The 25,413-nt window shown below is 53.4% G+C and overlaps 1 protein-coding gene across 1 annotated transcript in view; it reads left to right on the top strand.

Moving 5' to 3' along the window:
- Window positions 1-25,413, top strand: part of TMEM132D (transmembrane protein 132D) — a gene marked incomplete at both ends in the record, with an annotated part of 576,289 nt that overhangs the window by 471,396 nt on the left and 79,480 nt on the right. Inside the window, one exon of the mRNA XM_080821223.1 lies at window positions 19,674-19,817. Coding sequence (XP_080677349.1) covers window positions 19,674-19,817 — 144 coding nt within the window. The remainder of the gene's footprint in view (window positions 1-19,673; window positions 19,818-25,413) is intronic.

Here is a 25,413-nt window from a genome sequence, read left to right as displayed (position 1 = left end):
AAAGGTCCCATCCATCACTCTTCCTGAATTCTACTCTCTGCTTGCGTCCTTCCCATGGCTCCGTCACTTTCTTCCAATATTCCTTAAACATGGAGCAGTAAACCTTTTGCCTGGCACTAGTTTGCTGATTGCCTGTCTGCTGAGTCATTTGTCTCAGGCTGCGATGGTGGGCGTACGTGTTCTATGGACCCAACAGGGTTGGGGGGGTGCTTCTGAGTCACTAAAGAAAGTGGTCATCCATCGTGGGCAGAGGTCGTTCCCAGCCATTCTCAGATGATGCTGCCTGTTAGAATCACCTGGGGAGATTTTGAATTTCCGAAGGTCAGACTGCAGCCCCTCCCAGTGAAATCAGATTCTCCGAGTGCAAGAGCCGGCCTCAGCATTGTTCAGTTCCCCCCAGGCGATGCCAGCTGGCCACTAAGTTTGGAAAACATGGAGCTAGAATCCCCGGGATCACATGAAACCATACTGATGTCGGGGACTCACTCCCCAGAAATTCTGATATCATTGGTGGAGGTGAATCCCTAGCATTGCTATATGCCATCAGATCTCCCCGTGACCTCAGTTGAGAACCAGTGTTCTGAAGGCAACCTCAGGTGTGCTAGAACCTTAGGAAGACAAAGTGGTTTGGCTCTGATGCGTCTGACATGTTTCACAACCCTGGCTACACATCGTGGTGGCTTGACTGAAGGTGATTTTCTCCTGGAAGTGTGAAGCTCTTGGCCAGGATCAGGGCTGCCATCTCAGCCTGCTGATTTAGAGCAAACCGTAACCATCACAAAGGGATTATACCGATGACCTTGGACTCATGAATGCCATGCTCTGATCAGCTGGACTCCGCCACAATAGGTGTTTTCTTGGCTGCAAATCCATTGGAGCACTTCTGCCAAAGTCCAGCCTGATTAAATTAAAAAAATAATGATGAGCACCACAAGGTGGTGATCGCCCGGTGATTCCAGCAAGTGAAGCAACACTCCCCTGTGGTCCACTTTAGATAGCATCTGACGAAGGTGGGTTGCCTTAAACGTGTGGCTCATTTTCCACTGCAAGCTTTATGAATGTGACGAGATTGCCTCAGTCCACTCAGGCAGTGTGGAATCTAGAGATATCTACAAGGATCCACCAATGATGCATTTAGCTTTCAGTGTGGAACAAAGTACTGAAGGGAACATGGCCATAAAGCAAGGTACCTGTTGAAAGTGGGAGAAGATCTTTGCAAAGGACATTTCAGATAAAGGGCTGGTATCCATCTCTAAAGAACTTTTCAAACTCAACACCCAAAAAACAAATACTGCAATCAAGAAATGGGCAGAAGGCATGAACAGACACTTCTCCAAAGATGACATCCAAATGGCCAACAGACACACGAAAAGATGCTCAACATTGCTCGGCATCAGGGGAACACAAAGCAAAACCACAATAAGATCCCACCTCACGCTGGTCAGAATGGCAAAAGTTGGCAAGACAGGGAACAACAAGTGTTGGCGAGGATGGGGAGAAAGGGGAACCCTCTTACACTGATGGTGGGAATGCAAGTTGGTGCAACCACTCTGGAAAACAGTGTGGAGATTCCTCAAGACCTTAAAAATAGAGCTATCCTATGACCCAGCAATTGCACTGCTAGGTATTTACCCCAAATATACAGATGTAGTGAAAAGAAGGGCCACCTGTACCCCAGTGTTCATAGTAGCAATGTGCACAAGAACCAAACTGTGGAAGGATCCCAGATGCCCTTCAACAGGCGAATGGTTAAAGATGTGGTCCATATATACAATGGAATATTACTCAGCCATCAGAAAGGATGGGTACCCACCATTTGCATCGACATGGATGGAAGCTAAGGGGATTATGCTGAGTGAAATAAGCCAAGCAGAGAAAGTCAATTATCATATGGCTTGACTTGTTTTTGGAATGTAAGGAATAACATAGAGGATCACAGGGGAAGGGAGAGAAATCAGAGAGGGAGACGAACCGTGAGAGACTATGGACCCTGGGAAACAAACTGAGAGTTTCGGAGGGAAAGGGGATGGGGGACGGGGTAAACAGGTGATGGGTGTTAAGGAGGGTGATGACAGTGTGTGATGAGCACTGTGTGTTTTACACAGCTAATGGATCATTGAACACTACATCGAAAACGAATGATGTACTCTACAGTGGCTAACTGAACATAAAAAAAAAGAAGAAGAAGAAGAAGAAGAAGAAGAAGAAGAAAAGAAAAAGCAAGTGGGAGTTGACTGAAAGAAATCCCAGAAGGAACCCTTGATGGGCCCTGTCGTGCTGAAGGCAGAGCTCACGTGGTGTCTCCTGATGGTGCTTGGGGCTGGGTGGGGAGCGACCCCACAGCCTGCCCTTCTAGAACCTATATCCTGATGTGGCCAAACAGGCAATAGCTTCATAGGGAAAATTGAATTCTGGGAGTGACAAGGACGATGGCGTCAAATACCAAGATGAGTGGTTTGAAGACTTTATCATAACCTGTTTGCATGTCCTGGCAGCTCGAGTGATGCTGATAGCTGTGCAGGTGGAAGAAAGTGGCTGGATATGCAGAATATATTGGACCCCATGCCTGCGGGAGGCTCTGATGGGTAGCACACGGGGCATGGACTAAAGAATGAATCCTGACCCCCGAGGTTCTGACCGGACCAACCAGGTGCCAGGCTGCACAATGCTCTGTCTGCAACTCTGAAAGAGGAGAGATTCTTGGGGGGAACATTAAGACTTCTGCTTGGGACCCAGGGAATCGGGCACACCCCAGTGGACAGGTTGGGGAGGCAGGGGAATCGCTGAGCTGGGAGCTCCTGGGAGAGGGCAGAGCTGGACATGTCCACCTGCAAATGAGCAGAATACAAGTGTCCCAGGAGCGGATGAGCTCACCTCCAGGGTTCTGGTCTTCCACGGCCATGGGGCACCCCCGACATCCTGAAAACAGAACTGCTTTGCTGTAGGCCCATTTCTCTGTATTTTCAAATGGGTGAGAGTAAGATCGGTGTGTGCGGGCTTGTTCAGGGAGCCTCGTTGTGCAGGACGACCTGTGGTCCTTTCTCATTCCCGTCGAGCATGCATGGTACTCATCTGTCTTCCACGGAGGACAGCCTAGCCAGCCAGCCACGGAGCCAGCTGAGAACTGTGGAACCCCAGGTCTGGGTACTGAGAAGAGATGGGGCAGTTAAGCCTCCAGCAGGGAGACTGGCCAAAAGTGCCGATTTTGTTCCTCGTACAGGTAACACCCCCACTTCCATCGCCCAGCAAGGGAAGGAGAGACCCAAGAAACATTTCCGTGGCTGGTAGTGCACCATGGAGCTGAAGTCAATGCATGGATGGCCATGGCCATTTAAAAATCCCAGACTCACCTTCCTCGGCCTCCCAGAATAATCTTATGGGCATCCCTTGCCCTCACAGTTCCTAATTAGTGTGGGCTCAAGACATGCAAATTCATTTCTGCATTAGCCTAAGAAAAACATAATTAAGAAGTTGTCTGGTGAAAGGAAGAAAAAGCGCATAATGTATTCCAAGGCCAAACTGCATATGACTTTTTGGACTGCACAAATTTCGGATTAACCACACCGCTGAATCTTCATTAGCATAGATAATCAGGACCCGGCTCCCCGCCCCCCACCGGCCTAAGTCCTGCTGAATCCCTAGGCTTATACGTCAAAACCTATAGAACTTCAGAACCATTTACAGCCCCTCTGGAGGATTGGGGTTCTGAGCAAGACCCACTTTTAGGTGCCCAGTTAGTCAAATGAAGTCTGGAGTAGCACTTTGATGTTTATTAATTTTGTATGACCTTTCCGTACCAACTGAATTAATTCCTTAGTTTCACATACCATAAAACCAATAGGCTTCTTCCAGCCTACGGAAAATTCTGTTGCCTTTGACAATTTGACATGCATTTTTCTGTAGTGATAGAGAAAGGGGCTGACAGCTCGTTTAGTTAAAGGCTACAGGCAAAAACTCCCCCAGTTTCAAAGAGCAAATACTTTATGATATCAGGAGGACTGCATCAACAGACATAAATTAATATTCATGCTGAGTTTCACACCACTGCTCTGTGGCGCCAAGAAGAAGTGAAGTTTTCCTCCTAAGAACCATCATCGACATCCACAATTGTCAGTCTTGGATATAAATTGAGGGTACTCAACAGAATTTTGTAATACTGTTGAAGTTTTCTCATCAGGGAGAGCAGTGCCTCCCTGGATTTATAATTTCTGACACACACAGCAGCCTGCTTTGGGGGAAAAAAAAAAGTTATGAAAGTTATAAATGAAGCCACAGACTCAGTCCTGTGTCCTTAACATCTCCTACACGTTTTCACTTTAGCTGCTGGGACCAGGCAATGTTTGCATCCCAGACTGCTGGATCACACATGCATTGGCAGCCTCATTGGCAGTCTAGAAGCATTCCAGATTCAGAACCTCCCACGGCCGGCTACGTTGCCCAAAGGAGATGTGAACTCTGGTGGACGGGAGAGGAGTCACTTCTCTGTGCCCACCAAATGGGACCCCAGAATTGCCCGTTCTCATGATCCAAGACAAATTGGAAATCCAGATGTTTGAGTATCTCCCATTTTTTAAATACTGTGATCAGCCAAAAAGGATCCCATCAGTACAGTTCAAGCAGAACATTCCGTGGGCTGGATTCCGTGCTGAGAACCCTAGTGCACAGTGATTTGAGTGGGGTCAGAAGAACTGAGCTTTGCAGAATGGGAGACATTAAAGTTCTCTGCCTTGAGGAACACCCTGCGGCCATAAAAGGGGTGAAGGGGGGACACAGACGCCAGATGGACGTCCACAGATGGATGATGTGATGTCTCTTGAAAGAAGCCAGGGACAGAAGACTATATCACGCAATTCACCTCCTCTGAGATTTCCAGAACAGGGAAATTCACAGAGATGGAACACAGATTCGTAATGGCTTGGGGCCAGAGCCAGGGTGGTGCTCCAAAGGGGAGAATGCTCACAGGGTACATTCTTTTAAGATGATAGAAATGGTCTAACATGGACCGTTGCGATGTTTGCGGATCTTCGAGTATATTGAAAAGTACTTGGAGTATATTGAGAAGTACTGAATTGCTCCCTTGACATGGGTGGATTGTATGGTACATGAATTCTATCTCCATAAAGCTGTCCCCCAAATACAACATCAGCCACACCAAATCACCATACCTCGAGTGAGGAGCTCTTTAGCACACAGAACAGAACCAACCCCCAACGTCTGCATGTCACACCACACCCCTGCCCAGGGTCCTGGAAACATCCCCCTAAAACTCAGTTCAAGAGCTCAACGTACGTCCTCTTTCTAGAAAATTCAGGCTGATGGTAGTTGGCACGTTCCCCAAGCCTCCCTTCCTGCTGAGAAGGTCTTGGACTTTCTTGCACATGTCCTATTGCCAAGGATTTAAAAGGAACAGCAACAATGACAACAACGACCAAAAAACCCCATTATTTTGTGCTGCGGTGTCCCGCCAGCCCCGAGCTCACATTTAAAGTCAGACCTATACTGTAGTCTCCTCTCTTCCTTGGAAATCCCACTTTGAAAACACTAATCTTACGGATAAAGTTGGCTTAGCTTCTTAAACTCGTTAATATGCCTTTGTCTCTTTAATCAGGAGGAGGCAAGGCAGCCCATTTTGTGGGGACGGAGGGTTAATCCAAACCCCTCCCCTTAATACAATACAATTGAACCCATGGGATTTATCCATTATAAAGTGCTTTTTGAGAAACTCCCAGTGGACTCCTTTTTTCTTTCTTTCTTTTTTTTTTTAATGTAGAACCTGTTTGCTTAGCATCTCTAAAGAGTCTTCTGTAGCAGTTAATGTAGTAAATAAAAATCTCTATTTGACCACATCCTCGAGGATGTCAAGAACGCTTGGCAATTGGCTTAGCAGCTCATGGAGTTTGAACAGTGGCAGGAGCCTGGCCGAGGATCTCCCCACAGTTCCGTGCTCCTCCTGGAGGGGATTTCAGTAACGTACTCTAATCAGCTTAAGGAGTTAATTAAACAGCTGTCACTTAGCTCCTTAATTCTGAAACTCGATGCTAAATAAGATTTGAAATTACTTATGCAAAACTGAGCAGTGCTTTTGTGATTCCCCATCCCTTCAGGTGGCACAGAATAAAGGAGGCGTCGTTCCCAGACAGCGGGGGCCACACAGGGTGACCCGGAGAAATGGACCGGGGTCCTGGGAAAATACTCTCCTTCCTGGGGAGTGCAGGCAACCAGGCAAGAGATCCAAATCTCGCCCTTTTTGGTCCAAAAGGGACCTCACGGGGTGATTACCATCTACGAGGATACAAGTCACCTACTGTATCCTACAAGCCTACAAGCCCACATAGGTCCACGCACCCTGTACGTGTGTTGTGTTCAGAGTTCTCGGTGATTTTTACAAAAGGTGAGCCAAGTACGAAAATCAGGAGCTTTTACCTAAAAAGATCCATTCCTGGCTTCTCTCAGAAAATCAGGAATCCTGCAAACCTAGCTTTGTGTTCCTGCAAGGCAACTCTTCCGTAGAGCTAAGATCTCCTTCTGATTGAACGTGCGATCCTGGCTCACCTGGTTATGGATAAAAGCAGAGTTTCGATGCCATGTCCCAGGATACTTGTCTTGGCCAGGATACGGTGGCCGTGGAGACAAGAGCAGGCTCTATGAGAATTGTCCCATCTCTTGACATGCCTGTGTGTCCTTACCTGGTGGCTCGGAAAATCCCCACGAGAAGGCACAAATGGGCAAAAAAGCTCAAGGTCCAAGCTGCATTGCCCTGGGGTCCTGCCCAGAGGTTCTTCCAGAAATAAACCTGACGTCGATTTGCACGAGGAATGAACTCATGAGCCTGTGTCATCCAGCCGTCCTACGGCAAGCTCGCATGCACCAGACACTGGACAGAACTCACCGCCCAGGACGGCGGAGCCCTGGCTCAGCCAGGAGTGAACGCGGCCAGTGAAATTAGCACGCAATCCACATTGCCTTTGAAAACTCCTCAGAGCACCCAAAAACTACAATCTCTATAACCTCCGTGTTTCCTTCGGTGTTGAAACAGATTATTGCTCCTTGGTTGAGCGCCAAGTGAGGACGAAGGCTTATGCTTGGGGAAGCTGTGTGCAAAAAATGCAGCTTGGAGGCTGAGGTTCCTGTCCGGGTGGTCAGGTGCTCACCCTGTAGGTGGCGTGGGTTCCAGCCACCCCCCCTCGCTCCAGGACAGAGCCCGAGCTCACAACGGGGCGTGGCGGTGATGTGTCCCGGCCTCTCCCCTTCCCTTGCTCCTACTTCTCTCCTTTCCTCTCTCTCGCTTTTTCCTCTTGCCAAGAGCATACTGAATTCCTGTAAGTCACTGCATGTCTTATCATACGGCTAATAGTAACCAACCTTCTTGAAAAATTGGTAACGCCGAGCACTGTTTGAACACTTGGCTTGTGTTTAGGTGCCCGCCGCCCCTCACGAGACCCGTCCGAGGTAGAATCTACCTAGAACCGCACTTTCCGTAGGAGGAAAAGGAGCTACAAGTGTGGAAGCAATTCGCAGAATCACACGACTTGTAGGAAATAGCACAGCTGGGGTTTGCCCCCAGGCGGCCCTAGTGGAGAGCCTTGTGGGTGGTCTCCTACCAGATGCCATTTAGATCTTTTAAGACAAGGACGGTTGGCCCCAAGAGGGTGCATGGTCAAGGGCACGTGCCCAAGGTCACCTAGCCGTGCCAAGCGGGGGCTCACGTCATTCGGGCTGGCCTCTCTTGTCCGGTTCCTGCTTCCACGGCTGGCAGAAATCCTGGGGTCAGGTGGCGTGGACAGTCGTAACCAGGCCAACACATGCTTTCTTGCCACCTGCCGTTCATGGTCCTAAGTGGCTTTCACATACGCAGTCCTCACTTGCAGCCAGTAACACAGAACCGTTCATGGTCCCTGTTGTAGAGATAAGGAGACAGACAGTTTGCCGACCGTCATGGACCTAGCAGGTATGGAAAGCAGGGTTCCGCGTCACACCATCTTGAGCGCGAGCCAGTGTACCTCACCCTAAGCTCTACTGCCTGCACATAAAATTTATTGTACGTAATATCTTTAATAAACTAGAAACAATAACACTGATTATTTCCACCCGGAAGCATTAAGAACGACGTAGCATTTGAGTTGGACCTTGAGCTTATTATCTTGGGATCGTTTTTAATAGGAAGCTCCACCGGTATAAAAAGCTACAATGTAAGAAATTTATTTATACTTAGTTTCCAAGGGTACAGGACACGTACAGCCAGCCGGCTCTAGCCCTAAAAAGCCCTGCGGTCGCTACACTTTAATTGCCACCAACAGGAAGTCAAATCAAGGATTTCCCTCCTGCTTCTGCATGTTAAAAGTTTCCCCCATCCTTTGGTGCATTTATTTATCAAAACAAGCCCTGAATCTAGTAAAGGAAAAGCAGAAAAGGCAAACGGTCGTGCCAGGACACAGAAATAGGAGGAGGAAACAAGATTCCGTCCCAGGACACAATTCAGCCTGGAATTCTCTGGCCCCACACAGCAGCAGCCTGGGCTCTGGGGACCCCGTTCCGTGCGCGGTGAGCGACGTTTGTGTGAATCAGAGATCCGTTACCCGTGTTCAGCTTCTAGATTCAACCTGTGTACAGAACACGGGAAGCTTCATTGTACTTCAGGACACAGGGTAGATGTTATCAACCTGGAGAGCATCAGCTCAGAATGAGAAACGTTGGAAGGTCGGGGTGGCAGGAAGAACGGACGGGAGTTGGAGCCGGGCTCATAGGGTGCGTGGGGCAGGGTTTTCTGGGGAGACACGAGGGGGCAGCCACATGCGTTTCCATCAGCGTTCTGGGAGTCGAAGGGACTCAGCTCAGGGCCTTCTGCTGGGGAGGGGAGTCCTCTCAAAGTCTTCCTTGTGGACTCTTCTGGGGGGGTGGGTGCTGGATTGTGGCCGTGGCCGTGGCCATGGACCAGACCACCTGCACTGGCCCCTCCGTGGGTCTGGGCTTCTGTGCACCTTGGTGGCTGAGTTCTGCAAGCATCACAGGAGAGAAAAAACGAGCGGAAGCTCAATCACTTTCTGCGGCGGAGCCTTCCAAGGAACACAGCCTCACCGGCTTGACATTGTCGTCGGCAGGCGTGGGTCCCCGAGGCCAGCCTGCACCGAAGGCCTGGGCTACCCGAGCTCCCACCCTGCCGCTGCTCAGAAGGAGTGCCCAAGCCTCTACAGACACAACCACTCAGGAGCTGACACGTTATCTCTCCACCAGAGGCGTGCGTGCTTGAGTTATAAATAAAGCCAACGGGGGAACCAAAACAGGAATCTAATTATACTGGTTGAGAAAGGAGAGAGAGATGAGATTCCAACTGTCGTGCCAGAAATCCAGATAATGACTGAGCCGCCTCTTCGCAGAACGTGGAGGATAGCGTGTTGCTGAGACGGCTGATAAGCCTTCCTCACCGAGGAGTGGAAAGTGATGACCCGAGGGGAGCAGAACAGGGATAAGGAATGGGGATCGGGATGGCCTTTTGTGGCATCTTATGATAAACCTTTTCACAAATGTTGTCTTTGAACAATGAGGTTGCTTGACCTTGATAAAAAAATCTTAATTCACATAGACAAGAATAAGCACCTCGCATCTGGCTCGTTATCAACTGCTTCCAGAAGACAGCCTGCCCGGTGGAAGGCGTGCGCCGTGGCCGGCCTCATGTGGGCTCGGCTGTGTGGCATCTTGCTGCTTCCCTGTGGGAGGAGGGATAATTTTACTTTACCTGGTATGGTGGCTAACATGCAGTAATTCTCCGTACTGGGCCACAGCCGTGAAGCTGACAGGCTAATGTCCTTTTAAAACCAGAGTGCTTTATAAATGCGTTTGCAACGCGGGCCAGGTTGACTGATTCTCCCACTTGCTAAAAGCAGTCACAGGCGCTCACGTCGGCAGCACAGAGAAGAAAACCGGAAGGACACAGAGAAGATTAGCCCGGCCTTTGTGCAAGGATGACACACCAGTTTGTTCCGTATTAAAAAAAAAAATACAAATAAAGGTAAAATAAAAGAAGTACACAGGTTCTTTACAGTGATGAAGCATGATGCCCAAATGAGAGGTGGTATTTCTTTTTTTTTTTTTAAGATTTTTATTTATTTATTTGACAGACAGAAATTACAAGTAGGCAGAGAGGCAGGCAGAGAGAGAGGGAAGCAGGCTCCCTGCTGAGCAGAGAGCCCGATGCGGGGCTGGATCCCAGGACCCTGAGATCATGACCTGAGCCTAAGGCAGAGGCTTAACCCACTGAGCCACCCAGGCACCCCGAGAGGTGATATTTCGGAGGCCTTCTGCTAGCTCTCCTGTTTCCTGGCGTGTGAATGAGAAACCAGCCCCCACCATCTCTAACGTGTCTGTTGTTTATGGGGGGCCCAGGCTGGAATTACAGAGCTTGAACAAACAGGCAAAAGGCAAGGACAGGGTGACGAGCCATGACTGTATCCGTCAGGTCATTGGTCTTCATTGGGAAATGAATCGAAGAGATTTAGGAAATTAGCCAGAGTTGAGAAGTCATGTTGAGGAAGAGAGAAGCCACGGGGACGTTTGGTTTCCGAGTCAGGCTGGGTGTGCCCAAGCCCGTTACAGCTGAAGCCAGGAGAACGAGGGCGAGCCAGGCAGCACGCGGAAGGAATGTTGTTGGCTCCTCAAGCCTGAGCAGTCTGTTTTGGCTTGGGGCATCTATAGCTCAGAATTTAATGAATATTTTTATTGTTTGGAAAATGAAGTTGGGAAGTGGTCGGTGTTAGTCGGGCTAGAACTAGGTTATACCTCCGAAAGTCCCATTGCCTGAAGGCAAAGAAAGCGTATTTATTACTCTGGCTTTCTGTGCTCTGTGCGTCAGTGGGAAGCTCTTCTTCCTCCGGGTCCTGGGGTCACCAGGCTCACAGGGGCTCAACCCTCTTGTGGCTGCTCCGTCTGGAACAGGCAGCCTCCCTCAGTGCAGCCGCTGGTGAGAAAGCCCGGGAACTCCGCATCAAAGCTTTATGGTCCCGACCCAGAGTAACAGACAACGGTGATCCTCACAGGTTAACAGCTGCAGCTGTCCACACGGCTCCGGCTTCGAGGGTTATGGAAAATAGGGCGGTGCAAATGGCGTATTTTCTGAGCTGTCCTTCTCTTCCGTGAACTGGAATCCCCCTGCAGGGCCCACGCATCCGTATCCAGACTGATCGGTCAGGAACGTCTCCTTTAGGACCCCCTACCCCTAGGTTAAATATCACCTTCGAGTACGATATAATTTGGCAGGAGGGAGAAAAAATCATTTCTACGCTGGATATGAGCATCCGTCTTTACCTGTGCGGAATATACTGTTTTAATATGAAACTGAATCCCTGCATCTTCTGTCCCTTGGACATTTGATGTCTTAGAATCCCGTCTGCGGTGGACAGAGAACGATAACGTGCTGCTTGTTTGTGTTGTCAGAGGTGGGTCAAGAGCAGAGGGTAAATGATGCCGATATAAAATTTTAATTACAGAGAATTAATCGACTTAGCAGAATATGGCTTTTTTGTACTTAAACATCAGGAAGACAGCCGAATATGTCATGTTGATAGAGATTGTGAAAAACTCCCATTTGTAGCTGCCCCAAAGGTACTCTCTCTAGGTTCCTACAGCCCCTTGCTGTGTAAATCTCATGTTCTCTAAGCAAATTCCAAAAATCTGTTTTATTCTGCCTCCCTGGGAGAGAACAGTGTCCCTGAGGGATTAGACTTGGGATTTTGTCTCTGCCAATTAGATGTGCCTGTGCGATGCTTCCTCTCCAGTGTGGGGAAGAGGAAGTATGTGGGATTGGGGGAGCAGTAACAAGGTCTACAGCAGTCTGCTGACTTCCCAGCTTCCTGATCGGGGCGGAAGCGGCCGTCCACAGCAGGCTCACTGAGTGGCTGCAGACCCTGATCTTGGGAGGTCAGCCGGACTCCATTTTTTCAACCCCATCAACAATGCCGCATCCTCTGCAAATCCCTTCCTGCCGAAACGAGCGAGAGCGGATTCTGTGGTCTGCAGCTAAGATCCTTGACTCACACAGTGTCTCTCAAAACCAATGGTGGTTTCCAAGATATTCTTTTTTTTTAAATGTATTTTAATGTATTAAATGTATTTTTAATGTATTATTTGTTTCAGGGATGCAGATCTGTGAATCGTCAGACTTACAGAATTCACAGCACTCACCATAGCACGTATCCTCCCCAGTGTCCATCACCCAGCCACCCTCTCCCTAACCCCCTCCCCCTGGCCACCCTCAGTTTGTTTCCTGAGATTAAGAGTCTCTTATGGTTTATCTCCCTCCTGATCCCATCTTGTTTCATTTTTTCCTTCTCTCCCTCCCAAACTGCCCCCCCGCCTCTCAAATTCCTCATGTCAAGGAGATCATATCATAATTCTCTTTCTCTGACTGACTTATTTCACTAAACATAATACCCTCTAGTTCCATCCACGTAATCGCAAATGGCAGGATTTCATTTCTTTTGATGGCTGCATAGTATCCATTGTATGTATATACCACATCTTTATCCATTCATCTGTTGATGGACATCTAGGTTCTTTCCATACTTTGGCTATTGTGGACATTGCTGCTATAAACATTCGGGTGCATGTGCCCCTTCGGATCACTACGTTTGTATCTTTAGGGTAAATACCCAGTAGTACGACTGCTGGGTCGTAGGGTAGCTCTGTTTTCAACAGCCACTCTCGAAAACTGTATGGAGGTTCCTCAAAACCTCCTCCAAGATATTCTTGAAGAAGGAATAAGTATGGGAGAAATGGAGCGTATATTCTGTAGAACAAATATATCAGCAATACAGGAAGTCAGAGACGTATCAGGAGGGGAGTAATGATGCTGCAAACTGTAGGTAGATCTGAAATGTGCGTGCTCCCAGAGCCTCGTGGTGCAGCTCCCCAGCTGGTGTCCACCCAGTCCGTGTGGTTCCTCGACGCAGGACCTGTCAGGTCTTCACTCCCTGAGGACCTGGTCGGACGCTGCTGGGGCATTTGGTCGGGTCTTGTTACATGAGTGTTTAGTTCCTCCGAGGATTGTCGGCAGACAAGAGAAGAAGCATTCCTTCCGAAACCTGCTGCCTGATTTACTGTAGATTCTGGCCACAGGTCCATGCAAACAAGAACGCCTAGGCGTGATCCTTTTTTAAGAAAGTAGCACAATACTTGTCCCAGACTCTATCAGGGGCCGTTCGCTCCTGACATGCAAGAACTTTATAACCACCCGAGTCCATCCTGGAAGCTGAGCCTCATGCCCTTCGCCTCCTTCCAGGCTGGACGGTTCCCTGACCTGGTCCATCTCGAGTCACGCCAGACCACTTTCCGCGTTTCCCTCCGGGACTTCTCTGATGTCCTGGGAGCCCTGCCTAAGGGTGGCAGTGACACCCCTGGGGAGAATGCGTGCTTCCGGCCTCAAGTCGGACAATTCTGGAAGGCCAAGCCCCTGGAGATGCTGGCTCCCTGGGTCTCTGCCGCAGGCTGGACGGCACCACCTCCTGTGGGCTCTTCCTCCTTCCCCTCCCCCATCTGCCCCTCCCACTCCGTGCAGATAAATTAACGCCACCAAGAGCCGGTCTCCGGGTCTGTTTTCGGGAAGATTCAGACTAAATGCAATATCCAGTTTGCAAGCTGAGGTTGATAATTGTTCAGAAATACTAAGTCTGCCTCTCAGTGAGAGCTGGAAGGAGCCCCTTTGAACCACCTTCCCCAGGCATCTTTATTAATTAGACACTTTTGCTTATAAGCAAAAGAAATTGATTCTGGTGAAGTTTGGGGGTTTTATTAACTACTTGACATATGCGAAGGTGCGCATGTTTAATGTGTGTAACTCAGTGAGTTTGGGGTAAGTTCACACCCCCGCGGAACTAGCACGGCTCTGGAGGTCGCAGATGTAGGCGTCACCTTACGGAATGTCCCTTATTATAATTACTGTATGCGCGTGTGTTGAGAACACTTAACACGAGAACCCCCGGCTGGAAGAACGTGGGCTCTCCCAGAGAGCAGAGGAAATGCGGCTAACAGGGAAACGAAGGTTTCTAGGCGCTGCTGACCGGGAATGAGAGCCGAGCACCCGCGGCTCCTGCCCGCTCCCCTCAAATGGAATTCCCGTTCCCGGGGGGTGGGGGTGGTGCTGAGGCTGCCTGTGTGGCTTCGGGGGTGCCTGCCGACTCCCGGCCCAGGGAGAGGGTGGCTGTGTCTGTCGGTCCCAAGGAGAAGGGAAACTTTCCCCGAAGGATAATGATGTGTTGTTCTGGAGAACGGGTTGGGCAGGCAAAAACCGAAGCTGCGATCCCAGGGACTCAGAATAAACAATGTTATCAGGAACTCTGCCTCAGTAGTTCTCTGAAGTCCTGCCGGGGGGTGCTGGAGAGGATGCGGGGAGCTTGTCCCCTTACTCACGTCCTCCATAGTGGCCCCTGTAGGAACTGCTTCCTTGTGTGGATCTAAGTAAAACAAGTTACCAATTAACTCCACTTCCCCTCCCTCGCGATGCCCATCTTCCTGTTTCCTTTCTCAGGGAGTCTGGGGTGTGAAACTCTGGGCGTGGAGGCGAGGGGACAGGGCCGTGGGCTGCTGTGTCCCGGGGACTCTCACCAGTGCCTAATCTGCACCAGCTTCCTATACTGTGGGGACGAGCAGCCACCCTCCCAAGGGATGCTCGAAGCCTACTTGGGGAGCTCTTGTCAGGGGGAAGCAGCCGTGGCGCGAACGCCGTGTTCATTTTTATTCCTTCCAACCTTCCTCATCTGGTTCAACACACACGGCCCCGAGATCTCCCAAGGGGCCACGATGACGGTGAAGGCAAAAAAGTGGTTTTCTCCCCACTCTATAGAGACAAGAAGCTGTTTGATTTGCTGATTTCAGCCCAAGACCCGAGAAACACAAGGGTATCTTTCTGGCGCCGCGTATCAGACAGGACTTACCTGAGAGCAAGATCTTATAGTCTTTCCCCTGCCGTGCGTTTGGAGGCAGAGTCCAGGATCGGTGTTAGGATGCCTCCGGCTGGCGTCCACATCCCTTACCTTGGGCTCGGCCGCTCACTGGTTCCTGGGGCCACCATTAGAAAGTACGAGAAACACCGGGGCTGAAAAGAGCAGACGTCTGTTCCTCGCCTTCTGGAGGTCACAGTCCACACTCAGGGGGTCGGCAGGACCACACCCCTTCTGAGGGCTCCTGGGGAGAATCCTTGCGGGTCTCTCCCAGCTTCGGCGGCTGTTGGCATCCTCGATGTTCCTCGGCTTACGGAAGCACGACCCTGATCCCCACCCGCGCCCTCCCAGAGCCGCCTTCCGGGGGGCTCTGTCTGTGTCTTCTTGTCTCACAAAGACAGCTGTTGTTAGAGGAGGCCACCCTCTTCCAGGAGGACCTCCTGTGAACTTAACTCGTCGTAGCTGCAGAGACCCTCTTCCCAAACGAGGTCGTATCCTGAGGTTCTGAGTGGACGTGGGTGGTGGGAGGACACTGTGCACTCTGAGGCAGCCGCCACTCACACCTGTGTTTATCAGACACTCAAAGAGGACAGAAGAGGCACCAGTCATTGTCACCAACTCCCCAACACTGGTGACTCCCCGAAACCCCGGGCCGACACGGGAGGCGGAGGCGGGCACTGCGTTATCCTCATTCCATCACTGAAGCTAATTAGGCACCAAGAGTCAGGTGAGCCATCCGAGGTCACCCGCCGGGCAGTGTCAGAGGCTGGAGTCCCACCCAGCTCTCCAACAACAGCTTCCCTGCCCTTGACCCTAATGTGATGCTGGGCCATGTGTCTTTTAGCTGCACGCTCTCACTATGGGGGTTCAAGATAGAGCCCCAAAGCCAGGATAATCTGTGCTTGGCAGCGGGAGAAAAGGGAAAACACAAAAGAACATTTAGAATCTGCTTTTTTTCACAAACTTTTTTGGAAGCCTCGTCCAGTGACTTCCATTTATATCTCCTGGACCAGAACTGTGTCACAAATGAAGGGCAGCCCCCCAAAATGCAGTAATTTTAGCTGGACATCCTGCAGGCTCAGACAAAATCAGGGTTTCGCTAGGAGGGTAGAAAGGCAGGTGCACATAGGGTGGGCGACAGACCATCTCTAACACACAGCTCAGCCTCGGGGTGCGGGTTAGAAGGCCCCGGGGCTGTGTTTTTCTGTCTCCATCACCTTCCTCTCCTCTGTTTTCAGATGAATTTGGAAGGAAGGGTGATCATGAATCCGTGACTGGGTTCACGAGGCGGGAAATCGGGGTGCTGGGAGGCAGGAGGAAATGAAACCAACAAGCCGGCTCTCTAATTCTGCTTCTAATCCATCCGCCCTCCCGACGAGACAGCAGTCCTCAGTTTTATTCCTCAGCCCTCCGCCCCACGCACGTCCCTTACACCCCAGCACGGCACAGGGCCCCGGACTGCCGTCTGCCAGGAGCATCCTTGGAAACCGGGGGAGGCTGCTTTGCCCACACACGCAGCAGGCTGGACGTGCCAGGGACGCTGGCCCCGGGAGCAGCTCTCAGGAGGCTCCATATAAATCGCCCAGCTCCCTCGCCCCTACGCCGAACTATTTTTAGGTGTGTATTTTAGGTAATTCCCTGCAAGGGAATGTGTGATAATATGTCTGCACATATGGAAGTATATAACACACATGGTGTATTTTGCAACGCGGCGTGGTCCCCGCAGGACCGGCTCCAGCGGCCCACCGTGGTAGCTGGCAGAGGCGCACACACCTTCCTGGCTGTCTCTTCCCGACTCCCCTACGGACACTTCCTGAACCGCCCCCCGCAACTGCACCGCCCCGACCTCGAATCCCTTCCTCGAATCTGTGCTAGAGCGGATCCAAGAGGGGAGCTGTCATTTCTCCGGCAAAATCGGGCCACTCCATGTTTCCTTACAGTAGATGGTGCGAGATAAGGATCTCTGGTCTCTCTTACTAGGTCGCCTCAAAGCACTGTCACCTTCTCCTCCCTTTGTGCCTCCTCTTGGCCTCTGGATGGCCTGATGTTCTCTGCAGCTCTGAGATACCCAGGGGGTCCTCGGGGCTCCCAGTGAGCACCGAGATGGAGCTTTCCCAAGACCTTCCGGCCTTGCCCTCCTCGCTCTGAGGGGTTGGGGTAAGGGTGACCCATGGCGACAAAGCAGTGAACTTGCCGGGGACTTCTGGGGTCAGATCAGCAACTTAGCTGTGGGCATATCTCAACCTGAACCAAGGCCATGCTGGGCACTCCCACCACCTCTTGCCTGGAGACACGCCCTTCACCTTCCTGGGAGAGCAAAGCTACGCCGGAGAGAAGGGTGATGGCCTCGAAGACCTGGGAATGCACAGAGAAGGTGGGGAAGGCCTGACAGCCCCGGTGCCGATCCCATGGGATCCTGCAGGCAGAGCGAGGCAACCAGCCAGAGGCGTCCCCCACCTCTGGGCCTGCACCCGCTCGCCCGTGAGTCCTGGGGTTGGTCCCGACCATGCCGATTTGAATGTCCTTTGGGGTTTGCTGTCGGCTGCTGCTGCTGCTTCCACCGGACATAAGCGAAATCATCTTCCTCTTCCCTGAAGCAGGTGTCCAGAGTCATAAGGCTGAGCTCCCGCTCCGTGCTTTCCTTTGAAATGAGCCAGTTTGGGCCAGACAGTCAAGGAGCGATTCCCCACTTGTTCCCAAAGCGTGAATGATTCTCCTGGATCTCCACCATTTCAGTAGGAACAGGGACGCGGGGTTTCCATCCCCAGAGGCGGCGGGAAGTAGCGTCACATTCTGACTTCATCCCTTTATCCTTTCACGCTGCTTGTGCCCAGAATGAAATCACATCAGGCTGGGAACTCACCAGCAAGGGGGGAGAAAGAAAACAAGTGCATAATCAATGGGCATCTAGAAGCTTTTGCAGAGTGAGGCAGTGGAAGGCACGGTCTTTGAAATTCGGGAACATTCCAAACTGCGGTTTTTCTTTCCGAGTTAAATAACCAAAAAAAAAAAAAAAAAAAAAAAAAAAACCAAAACCCATATATATAGTTTCACATTCAAATCTACACCAAATGAGCTAATTATAAGATGAACGAGTCCTATAAAGGAAAAGTAAGACCTTATGTAAGAAATACAAAGTTAACATAAGAAAAACAGTTATGCAATGTTAGGATGATACATTTCTATCTCTTCCTCTAACATGCTCCTAAATGGGAATTTGCGACTTCACATGAAAATCAAATTATCAAGACCCCGTGCAAGCCTGGCCCTAAGAGAGACGTGTCTCCTAGTATCCATTGAGGCGTCTCACTGCTGTTCCCCCGAGGATAGGCCAGACAAGGTCGGGCCACAGAAGAAGCCCCTGTGTTTGTGCCAACACAGCCCCTCTCGGGGACACCGCTGGCCCGCAGTTCACAGCACTGAGCAGGAACTCCGTGGACAAGAATTCGGGAGGCTAGATGACAGAGGCTGTGGGTTATATGGGGACTTTGATCTTCGTGTGATTGGGGGAGACAGTCCCTGCAGATGGGAAGGAGACTCATTTCTGGTTCTTGGGGCTCAGTTTTCTCTATCTAAGAAATGGACTCCTATGATCTCCTGTGATCTCTGTAGGAGGACCTGAAGAAGGGAGAGGTGCACTGGGGACAGGGGCAGAGTGAGGGCCGCTGCTCAGTGTCTGGGACGTGCAGCCTGAGGTCCTGGGTCCATGCACAGGACTAAGGGCCGGAGACCAGGGAGGCAGGGCGTGGATTCCAGTCCTCCCGGCCAAGTCCTTGTCCACATGTCCTGCTGATAATGTACTACTCGTGGCAGCTAGCACTGTGCCAGGCGCTGGGGAGCGGAAGGCAGACCAGTCCGCCGGAGCTTCTGGCCTAGAAGAGAGGTCTCCGATTGACCAGTTCTAAGTAAGACACCAATGGTGTGAGATGCCCCAGAGGAGAAACTGTGCCCGTGTGTCCTGGGCTCTGAGGGGCTCTAAATTGAATAACGAGAGCAAGCAGGGACGTCCCGCGGGACACCTTGAGCTGAGCAGCAGAGGACGCATCGGGCAGGCATGTCTGTGTGGGTGTGTATGTCTGTTGTACGCACATGTCATGTCGGGGGGCCGAGCATGTGGTTGGAGCCGTAGTCGAGTTCCAGACATACACAGAGGCCAGAACCCAATAAGAGCCCCGAGGAGGGACAGGAAGGGAAAGATGGCCAGTGCAACAGAGCTCCGAGAGCGAGGGTCTCTGTCTCCGAGTGCATGCTGCACGCGGGACAGGCCGTGGGTGGGGCTAATCTCCGCTGCTTTTAGGGCCCCTTGCTCCCCTGGTCAACAGTTCATGGCTGACGGTGGCATCATTTTGTCTCAATTCAGACATCCTGGCATAGCTGACACGTGGGTTCAGCAGCTGGACTTCCTGGGTTCAAATCCCACCTGTTGCCGGGCTGTGTGACCTCGGGCAAGTGACACAACCTCTCTGTGCCATCTGCCACACGGAGGGAATGCTAAGAGGGTTGGTCTGGTCTGGGACTGAACATGTCCACTCTTGCCAAGCAGTCAAAAGCTTCTGGCTGACGGGGAGGCTGGTCAAACACAACACGTGTGATAAATTTGCTCCTTCCCTTCCCATGGGGTCCCCTTCCCCATCCTGTTCTCCCTCGGTGACTCCGGGCCGTGCAGGTGCTGGGGTCCTTCGTGGGGAGGCGGGCGGCCGTCGCACGGAGAAGGTATGTGATGGCAGGGTGTGTTTGGTCTTCCAGGAGGCTGAGGTCCTAAACACAGCCATCCTCACGGGGAAGACGGTGGCCGTTCCAGTGAAGGTGGTGTCGGTGGAGGAGGACGGCACGGTGACCGACCTGCTAACGTCTGTGGAGTGCCGGTCGTCCGACGAAGACGTGATCAAGGCAAGTGGACACCTCCCTGCCCCGCTCCCCCGGCCCTGCCGGAGTCCGCGGTGGTGACCGCAGGGGGTCCTGCGGCCCCTCCCTGCCCATTCCAGTGGTGTCTGGAGGCTCAGCAAGGTGTGCAAAGCTCCTGACCTTTCGTGTTTGCCAAGTGCCCAGGGCCTCGTCCCAGTCCCTGGGGAGGCCGTGGAGGGCTGCAGGGACTGGGAAGGGGGCCAGACCCAGCCTGGTGGGTGTGCGGCCGTGCTCTGGGATGATTGCACAGCAGGGAGCGTATGTGCCGAGTCAGTGGGGGTGGGGCGAGCGTGCACTTAGTCACCCCAGCTGTGACCGACAGTGCCAGCCGAGGCAGGAAGAGAAGATGCCGGTCCCCACTCCCCTGGCCAACCTGGGACAGCTCTGCAGCTGGGGGTGCACGGAGGGTGGTCCTTCCTGTACATTCCCTGGACCCCTTCTTTCCTGCCCTCTTCTCTCTCTTTACAATTGAATGCACAGCTGAGGTGAAGCCAAGGCGTGCACGGAGATGTTTTGGCGGGGGCGCTCGGCCGGCCGCTGCACTCGGCGGGGGACGGGCTTGTCACACTGCCACTGCCCACTCCCGACTCCGAGCCGCAGTGGCGAATGCTGCCTGGCCCCCTCCTCCGAGCCTCCCTTCCAGCAAACACCTGGGGGCAGGAAGTGCACGTGACCCCTTCTCTCTGGGTCCCAGCAGCGGTCTGAGCTCGGTGACCCCCTTGTGCTGGATGGGAGCTGCTAAGCCCCTCTGCTCGCTGGGAACTCCAGGGAGCGTGTCCATCGGCAGAGAGCATTGGACAGATGCCAACGGTGTCCCCGCCAGATGTTGGGTCCTGTTCATGATAGTAGGACCGTAATCAGAGGCACGGTCCCTGTCCTGTGACTGGCTGGGGACAAGGCAGGGATGGGAAGGAAGGACAGCATCGTGACACACCGCTCACCCCTGTTCCAGAATCCCCTCAGTGGGTACCGGGCAGGCCGGGCCTCCCGGGGCCGCAGACCAATTCTTGGCTCGCCCTTGATTTCCCTCTCTCCCCACTTCCAGTCCTCCAGCAAATCCTGTTGGCAGTAGCTTCCAAACATGCCCCAGACCCGACCCTCCACGGCGCCCTGCCAGCCCCCAGGCCGCGGTCCCATCTCTCTCCCAGGTCCATGCAGCGTCCTCCTTGTGGGCCCCCCGGTGGCCTCCTCTCCCCTGTAGTCAGTGTCGTCAGTCTGACGACACTTGGGGGGGACTCGGTTCGCAAACACCCCCCCGCTTCCCTCCTGTCTCAGAGAAGACAAAGTGACTGTGGGGACACTGAGTCCCGCCCACCTGCCTGAACTCTGACCTCACCCTTGTTGTGTTCCCACTTGTTCTCTCTGTTCCAGCCACACCCGGGGATTGGCCTTTCCTCGGACGGGACAGACCCCCCGGCCCTGTGCTCCGAACTCCCTTCCCCGCAGGGCTGTGTCCCTCGCTTCCCCTTCTCCCCAGCCTGTCCCGGGCAGTTGATCAAATTCTCCCACGTCCCCACAGCACCATCTTCCCCGGCCCCGCTCGTGTTTTTCAATTGTATTTATTCATCGAAGCTGTATGTGTGCGATGCAGATCTCTCTATTTTCACATTTATGTTTTCACTTTACTTTGTCTGATGGTCTCCCGGGGAAGCAGGCTCTGGGAGGGCAGCGCTGTCTGGTTCTCTTCCTGCACCGCCGTCCCCCATCACGTACAACCCCGGGCAGAGAGGACGCCCCGAACAAGTGTGTGTCGAACGCGTGAGTGAGTGGCGCGGTGATCGACAAGGCGGGACGCACGTGGTTGCGCCACAGAAGCGTTCTTGCGGACAGACCGGGACACTGAGGCTGGGTCTGCTCACGGCCGGCCGGACGACACACAGCGTGGAAACACTGCAGGCCGAGGGCACGCGGGGGCGAGGGCAGGGAGACGCACTCTCGGAGCAGCAGAAGCTGCGAATTTCTGTGAAGGACATGGGGCGTGTTCTCGGCAGCCTCCGTCCACCCTCCACCTATGACAGTGACATTTGCTCCAGGACGTTCCTTAATGTCTTTGCTCTTAATCCCGGCAACGTAAATGGTGCCGTGTCCACCCCAACTTCTGGTGGCTGGGTGACCCGGTGTGGCCACAAAGCGCTGTGTCCCTCTAGAGGCCGTCGTCGGCTCCGGGAGAGACCTGGTCCCAATCCCAGCCACAGAGGCGCCCTCTGAAGAGTCGGGCGTGAGTCTGAGGAAAGAGGGGGTCCCCCTCCTTTTGACCTTGTGGCTAACCCTCCCTGACAGGACCTCCTGCAGTAAGCAGGTCGGACCACCCCAAGAAAGGGACCAGCAGAGAAGCCGGAGCCACTCTCCGGGGAAGCCACATCCTTGCAACAGCGCCCGAGAGTTCGATCCCGCCAGACCACGCCAGACTTTCCCTGGAGGATCCTGGAAATGGCTGCGTTTCGTGCAGAGCAGTCTGAGCTAGGCTCGTGGTACCAGTCAGCAAAGAAGCCCACACCTGTATCCATGCCCTAGGACTCCAGGAATCCCGGGACTCATGAAATCGCCCGCAGAGACACGGGGCCACAAGGACGTGCACCCGCTGCCCCAAGGACAGAGGCACAGCCTGCAGGTCGGACCCCGAGGCCCACGCGGCCGTCTCTGAGCAGCTCCGGGAGCACAGGTGGGGGGACGCTCCCTGTGTTTATGATTCTTCAGTGTCATTTGGGGACCCTTGAGGCAGAAAGCCCAGGGGTGCTTAGAGAAGACCCACACCCCCGTGCGGGCTCCCAGAATCCGCTGAGCGGCACGGTCGGCCGTGAAGCTTCAGTCTTTTCCCTTCTGTTTGCTCTTTCTTCCCTCCCAGCCAGAGGCGGGATAAACCCGAGTCTTCTCCCCCATCCGTATCGAAACCTCCTCGCAGGAAATCCGCTGGAAAAGTCATTCGCACTGAATTGTAAATTTCGGGAAGGCATGTTACCTTCTGCTTCCCAAGGATGCCGGGTTTTCAAAAGGCAGCAGATCCCTAATGGATGCATTTCGGGTGTCAGCAGTAATATCCGTTGTGATGCTTCGGGGTTGGAAATAACAGGAAATCCCACCCACGCTGACTTCAGTTTAAAAAAAAAATATATCAAAAAATGTTGTTGGCTGATGTAATTGAAAAGTCCTGATTTGGGGGTAGTTTATGGGGATTTTATTCAGAACCTCAAAAGACATCACGAGAACGTTCTTACTCTGCCCCTCCTCCCCTCCCTCTCGCTCTGTCTCTTTCTCTCTGTCTCTATCTTTTATTTCTCTCTGTCTCTCTGTCTGTCCTTGTCTATATCTCTCTCTCTGTTTCTATCTCTCTGTGTCTCTGCCCCTCTCTGTCCTGTCTGTCTCTCTAGATCTCTCTGTCTCTGTCTCTCTGTCTATATCTATCTCTCTGCCTCTCTCTGTTTTTGTCTGTATCTGTCTTTCTATATCTATCTCTGTTTCTGTCTCTCTCTGTATCTCTGTCTCTGTCTGTTTCTGTTTCTCTCTATCTCTCTCTCCCTCTGTCTCTCTCTCTCTCTCCATCTCTGTCCCCATCTCTCTCTCTCTCTGTCTCTCTCTCTCCATCACTCTCCATCTCTGTCTCTCAGCCCCCACCTGCAGACAGAGCCCCTTCCTTCTGTGTGGCCTCTGCCACAGGGAGGCATTTGGAGAGGCCACCCCGTGGGAGGAGAGGGTCCATGGGGCTCCGCCGGAACCCCGTTGGAAGGAGAACAGACCTTCCAGTCCTGGGACTGGCTCCATTGGGGACCCACTCAGGGGGCCCCCTGACCCCGAGCCCAGCGCCGCAGCCCCAGCCCTGACCCCTGATGTTCCAAAGCCTCCTCACCCCAGCCCATGACCTGCAGAGGCGAGGCAGGGAGGGGAGGCCCGGACAGCTCTGTGTGTGGTCAGCAGGAAGGGGAGCGGGCTTCGGAGACACCGGGGGCTAGGGGAGTCGTAAGAATCCCCAGAGTGGCACTGTGGGTGGCTGCTGTGTCCCGAGGCACGGAGAGTGGACGGAGCAGCCGGAGGACTGTGAGACGCTGGCTGAGTTCTTGGGGCTGCTCGGGTCCCAGGCTCTCGCCAACCCCTCCCGGATAGATGGGCGCCTCCCCCAGGCCACAGCAGCGCCCCCGACCAGGCGGGGAGCCTGCCTTCGTCCGTGCGGTGCTCCCCTGGCTCAGGGTCCTCCCCTGCGTCTCCAGCAGACACAGCCCAGCTGGGACCTGGGCCCAGCCCAGCCTGACACCTTCTCCCAAGGCTGGTCCCCGCAGAAGAGAGCCGACCCCTGCAGGGGGAGAGAGCCACTTCTGGGACAGGGCTGCGTAGACGAGCGGGAGGCAGGGAGAGGGGCAGGCAGGCCCCCTCCGCCTGGCCCTCGACCTCCTTGCCGCAGCACTGGGTATGCAGCTGCCGGTCAGCGGCTCCTGACGGTGTCACGGGCCTGCATGAAGGGAGCCCTCGGTGGCACATGGTGCTGGCCCTGCAGGACACTGCTGGGCTCTGTCACCCGGCAGCGCACGGGGCCGCCACCGGGGAGGGGCTGTCGGGCCCGTGGTCCCGTGGTCACCCCCAGGCCGTGGTCCTGCCCCTCGGGTAGCTTCGCTGCTTCTCCCCAGGAGTTTAGCCAAATGGCTTCGTAAGTCCCCTTGAAGGAACAGGCATTAGAAGGGATTAAGGCTCCTCACCTTCCCTTGTAGGAGCCGCCTGTAGTGCCCCGAGGGGGCGGGGGCGCACCTGCGTTGGTGAACTGATCCCTCTTAGGCCCCGGGGCCCAGCGGGGGCTTGGGACGGGGACACCTCCCAGCACACCCCTTCTTCAGCCCACCTTGTTGGCAAGGAAGCCCCCCCATCGGGACGTTTGCTTCTGTAGCTGCTGAGTGGGGTGGGCCCCTCCGTGGAGACACCAGGGGACGTGTCCGAAGGTGGGGCAGGGGAGGAAGGAAGGAAGACGGCCTGGAGGGCGGCCCGGCGTCCTCCGTTGCTGTCTCTTTCATCCTCTATGCAGATGCCCAGGGGCCGTGTTCCCTGCCTGCAGCTGACTTCCTAAGGCCAGAACTGACGTCGCTTGACTGAGAGTCGATGTTCTGGTTTATAGGAAACAACACTTGTCTTCCCCGCACACGGGCCCGGCTCCTGGATTCCAGCTGTCCTGCTTTGCGTCAGACTGTCGGTTTTTAAAACATCCTGCTCCGTTCGGCCTTACTGGGGGCGCTGGACCCCAGCTGCGGGTTACGTGTCGGGAGCTGTGTTACCCATAATGATAGAAACAGCGTCTGCGTGGGGGGCTCCTCACGCGGCGCCGGCGTCCACGCCTCCCAGCCTCCCAGCCACCCCGTGCACTCACGTTCATGTGGGTTTTTCCGCACAAGGACATTGAGACAACGAGAGGGTATTCTTTTAATTGTGGCCAAATACAGAACATAAAATGCGCCGTCCTAACCATTGCTAGGCACACAGCTTGCGATGTTAGGAGCGTCCCTGTGCTTGTCCATCATCTCGAGGACTCCGGTCATCCTGCAGACCCGAAGCTCTGTCCCCACGGGACACCAGCCCCTGTGGCCCTGCCCCTCAGCCCCTGCGG

This window comes from Martes martes (assembly GCF_963455335.1).
Source record: "Martes martes genome assembly, chromosome: 13".
In the NCBI taxonomy this organism is placed as follows: domain Eukaryota; kingdom Metazoa; phylum Chordata; class Mammalia; order Carnivora; family Mustelidae; genus Martes; species Martes martes.
This window is presented reverse-complemented; position numbering and strand designations above follow the sequence as displayed.